At 36.7% G+C, this 11,011-nt stretch overlaps 1 protein-coding gene and 1 non-coding gene across 7 annotated transcripts in view; both read left to right on the forward strand.

Annotated features, from left to right (window-relative positions):
- The window catches only part of CHD9 (chromodomain helicase DNA binding protein 9), a 156,175-nt gene extending 146,750 nt beyond the window's left edge, over positions 1–9,425 (forward strand). For all 6 annotated transcript variants that reach the window (XM_043599197.1, XM_043599199.1, XM_043599198.1 and 3 more), the window contains exons 36-38: positions 280–408; positions 3,133–3,237; positions 5,930–9,425. In XM_043599197.1, coding sequence (XP_043455132.1) covers positions 280–408; positions 3,133–3,237; positions 5,930–6,808 — 1,113 coding nt within the window. In that variant the 3' untranslated portion in view covers positions 6,809–9,425. The remainder of the gene's footprint in view (positions 1–279; positions 409–3,132; positions 3,238–5,929) is intronic.
- On the forward strand, positions 517–620 carry LOC122495338. Its single transcript, XR_006300410.1, has one exon. It is a non-coding gene; the product is annotated as a U6 spliceosomal RNA (small nuclear RNA).
- Positions 9,426–11,011: the final 1,586 nt, after the last annotated feature.

Consider the following 11,011-nt stretch of genomic DNA (forward strand, 5'->3'; position numbering starts at 1 on the left):
TATTAGCAGTTAAGTTTGGGGGGGAATCAAGATATGAGGATTTGTGACTATGGCAGGGGGGAGCACCCCTAACCCCATGTTGTTCAGGGGTCAGCTGTATTAAATATAAAAATATTTAAAGTTTAAGTCTTTTAAAGTATAACTAAAAAGTAAAATCTTCAATGTTAGATATAGATATCTAATATGTATTATACAGTATTACAGGATTAAGTAACTTGGTTCAGCTCTTTTGTATTGTTTGCACTGTTTTAAAGCTATTTCTTTGCTTATATATTTTAGAGAATGCAGCTCCATGAGGGGAGGCCCAAACAAAAGAGGCATCGGTGCAGAAACCCTAATAAACTCGATGTTAATAGTCTTACTGGAGAAGAACGTGTTCAGCTGATTAACAGAAGAAATGCCAGAAAGGTATTTATATATTTGTGGTTAATCCTTTGTATTGGTTCAGTGCTTAGGATTTCTCTAGAACCCTGTTTCATTATGCACAGTTTCCTAACAGACCTGGACAGATGTATTGTGTTCGCTTCAGCAGCACGTAGAATGAAACTGGAATGATGCGGAGATCAGCATGGCCCATGCACAAAGATGACGCACAAGGTCTTGAAGCGTTCCATATTTAACTAGCAGATTTGTGAGAAGAGACACGGGCTGTGGTTTTATACGGTCTAATTTCAAATCCCGCATCTTTGGCTAAGCTGTGGAACGAAATAAGCAAGTCACTTCACATGTCTGTGCCTACGCAGGGTGGCACTGCACAGGAGCACCACATCCAAAGCAGTGGCTCTCACTGGGAGCAATTTTGTCTTCCAGAGACATTTGGCCATGCCTGGAGACATCTTTGGTAGCCACAACTTGGGAGGTGGGGTGGTGGTAGGCAGGGGAAGGATGCTGCTAAACATTCTCCAGTGCAGACAATAATCCCTTACAGCACCAGCCCACAATGTCCATGGTGCACGGGTTGAGAAACTCTGATGTTCTCGTCACAGCCATCATGGATTTATATATTTATCACTCATTCCCTGTCAGATGGCCATAAAGTGATTAAAATCAGCATATTGCTGGGATGAGCACTGGGTGTTATACGTAGGAGGTGAATCCCTGGAATCTACTCCTGAAATCGTTATTGTACTATTATGCTAACTAATTTGGATGTAAATTTAAAAAATAAATAATTTTAAAAACTGGAAAAATAAAATCAACATATTGCGTAATTTTCTGATAGATGAAAATAGAATGTCTTAAACAAAGGTCCCTTATAGAATAAGGGCACTGCTGTGTTTGTCTTAGTGCTTTATTGACTGGTGAATGGCAAGAGTCAGGTTTTTCCAAATTCTAATTCTAAAACCAAAGGTGGCTCAACATTTGTTTCCCCAAATTGTTTTTGTTTATGTTTGGATTGGTAGGTGTCTCTTTCAACTCACAGCATAAATGATACAACACTTGGACGCCCTTTTTGTAATCTTATAGCTCCGGTATTTTTATTCTGTGTTTTTTTTTGTTTTTTTTGTTTTGTTTTGTTTTGTTTTAATACGGCTGAACATGCAACAAAATAAAGAAAAAGATGACCTCAGAATAAGAACAGCAGATTTTTCATTGAGTTCCTTCACTCATAAATTAATTTAACAACTGTTTTGATATTGTTATGTGTGCCAACTCATTAAAATTAATACAGATCTTTCCCCAATTTTGTAGAGATAGCTTATTCAGCTTTTGTTAGTACTTTAAAATGATGTCATAGGTGTATTAGGGAAAGAACAAGATGACATTCTAGTAGCATTTTACTTAATTTTGTGCTTATGTAGATTGTGTTACAAATCTTTGCACTTCATCTTAAAACAAAAATTAGCATTACTAGCTATGGATAAATTTGTCTTAGCCAGTTTTAAGGAAATGGAACAGTTTTGTATTTTTACTTGTTAGGTATCAAACACTCCTAATCTTATTTTAATTTGTGGTAACCTGATAAGGGACCTATTCATTTCCCTTAATTTATAGTTAGTTCTTGTTCAGAGTCTCTAGAGTACAGGCCTAAGGCTAGAAAAGAATCTACCTTCTAAATCCCCATAAACCACCCAGAGGGCCTCCATTTAAATTGGACCTTAATGAAGGGGATAAAGAGAAGGAGAGTAGGATAGAAACTGCAGAGACTAAGTAAAGACTGTAGGAAATACTAGAAAAGGTTACATACGGGTATTATACCTGGCCACATTAAAATCCTGTCTGTGTCCTGTCGGGAGATAATATATATTCGTCCAGAGAGGTATGGACAAAGGACTTACGAAGTATCTTTAGGCTCCAAAGGAACATGAAGTTGATAGGTCCAAATCATTTTGTTTTAATTTCATACTAACTATTATATATAGGTTTTAAATTTTCTCATATTGTGATTACTTGGTTGGTTGTATCGCTTTTCACATTGAAAAAATATGTATATTTTTTATAGTTAAGGTTTCAATTTACGTGACAGATAAGAGCAGGAGTTTTTGAGACCTGAGGTTGAAAGTTGACCCTAACACTAACTAGCTAGCTTTGGGCGATTTATATAACTTCTCTGAGGCTTAATTCCTTCATTTGAAAAACAGAAATAATACTGTCTCAAAGGATATAGTGAGAACTAAAGTAAGTCATATACTTAAAATCCTTAGCGTACTTGGCATATAATAAAAAGAATAAAAGAGTTGTTATGTGCTAGATGCTGTGCCAAAGCACTTGAGTTGTCCCATTTTTATCCTCCTAAAACCCTATAAGGGAAGTATTGTTTTCCCCATTTTACAGATCAGAAAGCTGAGGCTCAGAGGGATTTATTGATTTGCCCCAGTTCACAGAGCTGGTAAGTCTGACTCCAAAGGGTATATATGCTCTTAACTAGGCAATATCACCTATCCAGCATAGTAAGTGCAGAGTAAATGGTGGTTATTTGTTTTACTATTCTAGTCACTTAAAGCATTTAAAAGTTACATTGCCACATGTCTATATGTTATATTAATAGTGCTTCTGGCCTGTGGTAGTCCTTTTTAATAAAGATTGTCAAAGGTGGTTCAAGAAATAAACTCTGTACAGCACAGAATAAAAGCAAGAAGTGTCTTCATACTTAGTAGTATCCTTATCTAACCGTCTGTTTTTCATTTACAGGTTGGAGGTGCATTTGCTCCCCCTTTAAAAGATTTATGTCGATTCCTGAAAGAAAATTCAGAATATGGAGTGGCTCCTGAATGGGGAGATGTTGTTAAGCAGTCTGTGAGTATTTCATACATACTAACTCAGGCATCATCTCAAAAATTAGATGCCGTTTAGTCGAACTGAGAAAGACAGCTACCATATGATTCCGTTCATAAGTGGAATCTAAAAACAAAAATCAAAAGCAGAACAGAACAGAACAAAAAGCAGAATCAGATCTTTAAATACAGATCTTTAAATGGACGAAGGGGAGCAGGAAGTATGGGCTCCCAGTTATGGAATATGAGTAAGTCACGGGAGTAAACGGCACAGCATGAGGAATACAGTGAGTGACACTGTAACAGGACGGACGGTAGCTGCACAACATAATGTATAAACTTGTCAGATCACTAAGTTGTACGCCTGAAATTAACGTAACATTGTGTGTCAATTATACTCAAAAGGGAAAATTAGATGCCATTTAATTATACCAGAGATTAAGTTTTAAGAATCAAATATTGCATGAACGTGTGACAGTGTTTTTTAGTTCACAGTTTTTATTTTGCAGCACATGTTACAAATTTCTCAGATGCTTGTTGAGTTAGAATGCAGAATCAACATAGGCTGATCTGTTTTCATTTTAACCTCTAAGATAACTATTTGAGCAATGCTACCAAGACTAATCAAAGATGTGAGGAAAGGTGTTTAAGTATATTCATCATAGTATAGTAGTAACAAATTGGGAATATATTAATGGTCCAGTCATCTATTGGAAAACTATGCAACTATTTTATTTCATTTTATTAAGTTTATTTATTTTTTTATTTGAGACAGAGAGAGAGGGTGAGCAGGAGAAGGGCAGACAAAGGGAAAGAGAATCCCAAGCAGACTTCGCATTGTCAGAGTAGAGCCCAACATGGGGCATGATCTCAAGAACTGCGAGATCATGACCTGAGCCGAAATCAGAAGTCACCTAACCAGCTGAGCTACCCAGATGTCCCTTTGTGCAACTATTTAAAAAATTGTATCAGGGCACCTGGGTGGCTCAGTTGGTTAAACATCCAACTCTTGATTTCAGCAATCAAAATACAAAGCTATTTTTTCTACAAGTGTCCAAATGACAAGGGCAGGCTATAAAACTAGGTTCATTATGATTCTATTTATTTTAGAAACAGAAGTGGGAAGAATTATAGAATCTGTAGATATGCACAAGGGAAAAATGGAAACACACATCCTGAAACGTTAGCCATGGTTCTCTCTGAATGGTGAAATTATGGATGATTTTTTTTCTTTGTATTTTTTTGCTGTCTTATTTTCTGCAGTGGACCCTAATGCTTTTATAAAGAAAACAAGTAAGTTGATCAGTTCAGAACACCATTTAAAAATAGTACCATGAGTGTCTTTGAAGCTGCTGTCGGGAGCTGCACTGTCACAAACGGTCGTCACCAAGCACGTGTGGTGCTTGGAATGTGGCCAGCCTAAAACAGAGTGTGTGTAACAAGTATAAAACACTGGGTTGGAATTTTGTTTTAGTATAGTTGACACACAATGTTACATTTAATTTCAGGTGTACAACTTAGTGAGCTGACATGTTTATATACATTATGCTTTGCTCGCCACAGTGTAGCTGCCAATGGTATCACAACATCACTGGGCTATATTCCTTATACTGTGCCTTTTATTCCCATGACTTATTCATTCCATAATTGGAGCCTGTGTCTCTCACTCCCCTTCACCCATTTTGCCCATTCCCCTACCCTGGTTTGGGTCTTTAAGACTGAGTTTGGAAAAAATAGAAAATATAAAATATCTTTATTTTCATACATTACATATTGAGATGATAATATACTGGTTAAATTTTATAAATAGACTATATTACTAAAATTAATGTCACATGTTTCTAATATTTTTTCTTTATTTTGAGAGGGAGAGAGAGAGTAAGCAAGGGAGGGGCAGAGAGAGAGAGAGAGAGAGAGAAAGTCCCAAGCAGGCTCTGCATGGTCAGCACAGAGCCTGATGCGGGGCTCGATCTCACGAACCATGAGGTCATGACCTGAGTCAATATGAAGAGTTGGATGCTTAACCAACTGAGCCACTGAGGCGCCCCTAACGTCACCTATTTCTGTTTTACCATTTTTAATGCATGCAGTTACTAGAAAATTTTAAATTACATTATGTGGCTTGTGTTTCTCTTGGACAGTGCTGGTCTAGAGATTCTAAACTCCTATGACTTCTAAGAGTTTCTAAGCCCAGAGTCATGGGAGAATCACTTGAGTATCTTTTTCAGCGTGGCTGTGGCTCTCCCTCCCTATTCCCAAAGTGACAGAAGATTTGCATATGAAGCCTCTCATTTAACCTTTTACTTACTTTCTCTGTCCTTTTCCGTATCGTTCTTCTAGACTGCAGGAGAGGCACTTCTTTATTAGTCTCTTAGAGTCATTGGTGATGTGAGACATGTAAAGGTGTGGAAGCAACCCTCATGAAAAAATGTCTTTGGTCCTTCTTTTTTCCAGAACTGTTGCACAAATGTATGCCTCACAGTGTGGAAGAAAGCTAGAGGCCTCCTTCCGCTCTCTTGCCCTGTGAAAAAAATGATAAGTGGAAGAACTATTTCAGGCCACCACTTATAATGTGAAATTAGGCTATGTCTTTCATAATTGATTATGTTATATCAGCACAGACTAAGTTTCTGAATAATTATGGATTTCATTTGATAGCTATTGATTTTATTTTAATACAGCTGTTGTTGCTGATTTTTTTTTTTTTTTTTTAGGGGTTTCTTCCAGAAAGTATGTATGAGCGTATTCTCACTGGTCCTGTTGTGAGAGAGGAGGTCAGCAGGCGGGGGCGGCGGCCCAAAAGTGGAATTGCGAAGGCCACGGCAGCGGCCACAGCTACAACTGCCAGCGGTGTTTCAGGCAATCCTTTGTCGGCCAATGGATTACTTCCAGGTGTGGATCTCACAACTCTTCAGGCCTTACAGCAAAACCTACAAAACTTGCAGTCACTGCAAGTGACTGCAGGGCTGATGGGAATGCCTGCTGGCCTTTCTTCTGGAGGAGAAGCTAAAAACGTGGCTGCCATGTTCCCCATGCTGCTGTCAGGAATGACTGGATTACCAAATCTGTTGGGCATGGGAGGGCTCCTGACAAAGCCTACCGAATCTGGAACAGAGGAAAAAAAGGGAAATGACCCTAAGGAGCTAGAAGGAAAAAAAGAAAGGACAGAGAGTCAAAATTCAGAGAATGGGGGAGAAAACTCTGTGTCAAGTTCTCCTTCGACATCGTCTACTGCTGCATTAAATACAGCTGCAGCTGCCAACCCGTTAGCTCTTAACCCACTCCTACTCTCCAATATACTTTATCCAGGGATGCTTCTCACTCCAGGCCTTAATCTTCATATTCCAACTTTGTCCCAGTCCAATACTTTTGATGTACAGAAAAACAAAAACAGTGACTTAGGCTCATCTAAGTCCATAGAAGTCAAGGAGGAGGATTCCAGAGTTAGAGATCAGGAAGACAAAGGAGGAACTGAACCCAGTCCTCTCAACGAAAACAGCACAGATGAGGGTTCAGAGAAAGCCGATGCTTCATCTGGATCTGATAGTACATCGTCATCATCCGAGGATTCAGATTCTAGTAATGAAGACTGATTCCCAGACTGCACTTAAATTATGAACTGATTTTGGATTTTTTTCTTTAATTATTAATTGTAAATACCCCAGTGTTGAGTGCATCAATAACTTACTGACCGAACATTTCAGTTCTTTGTTTAGAAGTGCAAACTGCTTTCAGAGACGTTTTGCATGTAATATTTCTTAAAATTCCTAAGTTTCTGAACTCGTATGTACTATCAAATACATAAAGGTGTAAAATTGCAACAAAAGGCATTATAATTTTGTTGGGGGTTAATTTTATGAAAATGATACTCAATAAGAGTTGTATATTTAATATATTTGCAGTGAACACAGAATACTTTATGCATATTACTGATTTAATTTGAATATAGTTTTACAGCCTCCTTGACACCTATAATTTACAGATCAAAACTCAGCAATAATTTGGGCAGCTAATGAATGTCATGAAAGCTGTAGAATCTACATCGCCATCCATTGCTTTAATTACATGAAAATGCTCTAGTGTTGTGACGCACTGCTGATGCTTCCAATTCAGGTACAAGTGTGTTTTCAAGAAGAAATAAGTTTCCCAATCAGCCAATTTAACTGGCTACCTGTTACCTCAGCTGAGTTAGTTTAGGAAGTTTACATTCGTTTCTAATTCTATACTTGTTTTCAGGGGTTTTTTAAACACATCCTATATATCATGTTAATCTGGCAAGAACTGTGACTTGCTTTTTGCTGAGCTTAACTCTGCTGTCAGTAAAATCAAGTCATAAAATAATCCTGTGTCACGTGACTTTGGCACCCTCTAGACATACTTAGTTTCACTTTTTCCAAGTTTGGCCTCCTCTTAGAAATAATTATGTCTCAGATGAGTAATGTCTGTTTCCAGGGTTCAGAAAAGGCAAACTCATGAAATGCCACTGAAAAGAACTTTCAACACAGCATACTTCATGTAAAAGAAATTGTTTGTTTGCTTTATTTGTGTAGATTTCTATTTGTGTTTTATGTCATGGAAATATTCCAGAATTAACAGAGGATAGTGGTAAAGTAATATGCAGAACAGTCTGAATTCATTTTGAGTTTCTAGGTAGAAGCAGATGAAATGTTGCCCAGAATCAGTGTTGGGTTATCAGTTTATATTAAATATACTGAGTTGGCCCATTTTGAATATGCACTTTGAATAATCTCAAAAAATATATACAAGTTATACCTGTAAACCACAAAAACGAAGCCCAAGGCTTCTGATCAATTTCTTAGAACCCTTTATCATGCAAAATCTGTCTGATATTTGATTTGTGATACAGTTTCTCCTGCTAAAGCTGCTATTCCGACAAGATGGAGAGGTCCAGTTTCACTTTCATATACATTTAAAACAATTAGAACTGAATTGGAGTAAAATGTCATTTACATCCTAAGGAGAGAAAGATGTTAGCATTTTCTGGTACTTGAATAAGTCAGTGATAAAGTTTGCGAGGGGATAAATTTAGGGGGGGAAAGTACCCCACTTCTCTCCCAGAGGAAAAAAATAACTTTCAGTGCGTTTTGATAAAACTCTGTTGTTTTGTCATGAACCCAGCAATTATATTGGATTTTCCAAGATCTTTACCAGTAAATTGTTTCTGTGTGTAAAATAACTAACCCCTTATTAGAGCGACAGTGTTACATGTATTTACAAAATCATATAACTTCCATTGGGATTGTATTGATTTTTGTATTTTCCCCAAAATAGTGCTTTGAATTGATAGTCCTTTATGCAATGTCTTAGCAATAGTCACTCTAATGCCCATCCAGGAGAAGTGGGTAGTAATTCTTCATCATGAAAATGATATATTACATATTTAGTATGTTCCCTTTGCAGTATTGCACTTTTGTTTAACTAGAATACACCTATGAGATAGCCAAAGTTTCTCAAACACAGTTAACCTGGTTTGCCGGTGAAAGTATTTCAACAGCATCCACATTTCCCCCTCTCTCCCTCTAGTTCTACCCACATGATCTTTATTCCTTTCTTTCCCCAATTAAAAAATAAAAGGAAAAAAAAAAGCCCTAGATCTTATCACTAAAAATCTAATTTATATCAAATTTATGAGATAAAGTATTTTCCTAATTACGGTCAAATGAATTTGGTTAACATCTTAGTGATTCTCTTTCTATGTAATAAGGCAATTTGCAGTTTTCAAAGCATTAATACTAACTTTAAATGTTCTCTTGGGTTTCAAGACACTTCTACTTAGTATTGATTGGGGAAAAGTCGTCCAGCTATCAGCTTAAAAAAAAAATGCATAAATATGGTTGTGTAAAGTTAAGGGTTATAAGGAAAAAAAAAAATCAGTAGAATTCCATAATACTAAAGTTGCAGTTGAAAGGATATCCAAGTATGTGTTGGTAGTTACTAAAAGAATTATAGCTGTTATTGCCTTGTATTTATAGCTCTTGTTTCAGGTTTCATGATTCAAGTCTTAGTCTAATTTTTCTTTTGGACATTTGCAATATTTACCAGTTGTGTTTTGTGTAGTCTGAATTTGCTTTCTGTAGTTGAGCAAACGTCTTAAAAAGTCATTTGTAATTTATTAAATTACTTTCTATGATGTTCTATAGAGCAAATGGAAGTTTAATTATTTTTTATTAAACATATTCTTTGACTACCCATGATGTCAGCCTCTGTACATGACAATACTCCTTTTTTTTAAATTGACTTTTGTATATAATTGATCTTAATCCAGTTATAAAAGAAACCATAGTCCTAAATCTTTAAAAGAAAAGGATACTTTGGAAGAATTTTTAAAAGGAGAAGTTGGCTATAATTATATCCACAATATCGTTATTTCCTTAAGTTTTCTTCCCATGACCTTTAAAAAAAAAGTCCAGAAAGACTCAGAGCTATACCTAACCTCTTCACGGAGTACGTTTTGGAAATCAGTAATTATTTTTTTTTTCCCCCTTGGTCTGAAGAGTCTTTCCTAATTCATCATGATTGTTTTGGTGTTTTTATAAACATGAAAGAAATTTAGTTTTCCTCTAATTAAGTAGAACAGTAGACTCTCATCATATACTCATTTAACTTGGAAGCCATTCAACTATACTTTCATGCTTAGAAAACCCTTCTTTTTCTTTTCTGTACAATGTAGCATGTAAACCCAAGCCAACTGCTTCCTCTAGTGCCCATCAGAGGAACAGTAATCTACACAGTGCTAGAGGAAGAATTGGCTATGTTAGATGTTTTGGGGAGACAATACACTATGTACAAAACGGTATGTTCTGTATTTTGTGAGCTATAGGAGGGAGAGTGATTGTTGACTACAAGTAATGTTCACCTTAACAAATTTAGAACTTAGTCTCTACGTAAATACAACTCCAGTACATAAGCTATTTATTTTAAAATGCAGGAAAGCACAAAGAAATATATTTAAATAGTCATAAACCCACCCCAAGATAAATGCTGTTCATATAGATACCCAACGTGCTTCATATGTATGTTACATACATGTAGTGGGTTGAATCATGTCCAACAAAAATTTATGTCAAGCCCAAACCTCCAGAATGTGACCTTATTTGGAAATAGGGTCCTGGCAGATGTAATTAGTTAAGATGCAGTTATACTAGATTAGGGTGGGCCCTAAATCCAATGACTGGTTCCTTATAAGAAGAGGAGAGGACACAGAGACAAAGGGAAGAAGGCTATAAGACAACAAGCAGAGACGAGTGACACTACTACCAGCCAAGGAACACCAAGGAATGTCAGCCACCACCGGAAGCTAGGAGAGCGGCATGGAACAGATTTTGCTTCAGAGCCTCCAGAAGGAAGCGACGCGGCCAACACCTTGATTTTGGACTTCGGGCCTGAATTGTGGGAGAATAAATTTCTGTTGTTTTAAGCCACCCCGTTTGTGGTAATTTGTTATGGTAGCCCTAGGAAACTTACACACTTTCATATTAAATCAGTATTATATTTACTGTTCTGCCCTTAATATACTCACCTATGTCAATAAGTACCCTGTGTTGTGATGTTTAACACCTAGTATTGTCTCATACAGATGGAATTTATTTAACCATGTACTTACAAGTGGACATTCAAGTTTATAAATGCATCTTTGGCATCCACCCCTGTGACTTCCTTAATCCCTAGAAGTGAAAATACTTCCTCTGTTCTTGAGGATTTTGATTTGTGTTGCCAAGTTTACAATGATGCCATTAGTAGCAATTTATACTACCACAGCAGCATGTATTTTGTGC

The sequence above is a fragment of the Prionailurus bengalensis genome, chromosome E2 (assembly GCF_016509475.1).
Source record: "Prionailurus bengalensis isolate Pbe53 chromosome E2, Fcat_Pben_1.1_paternal_pri, whole genome shotgun sequence".
Taxonomy (NCBI): Eukaryota; Metazoa; Chordata; class Mammalia; order Carnivora; family Felidae; genus Prionailurus; species Prionailurus bengalensis.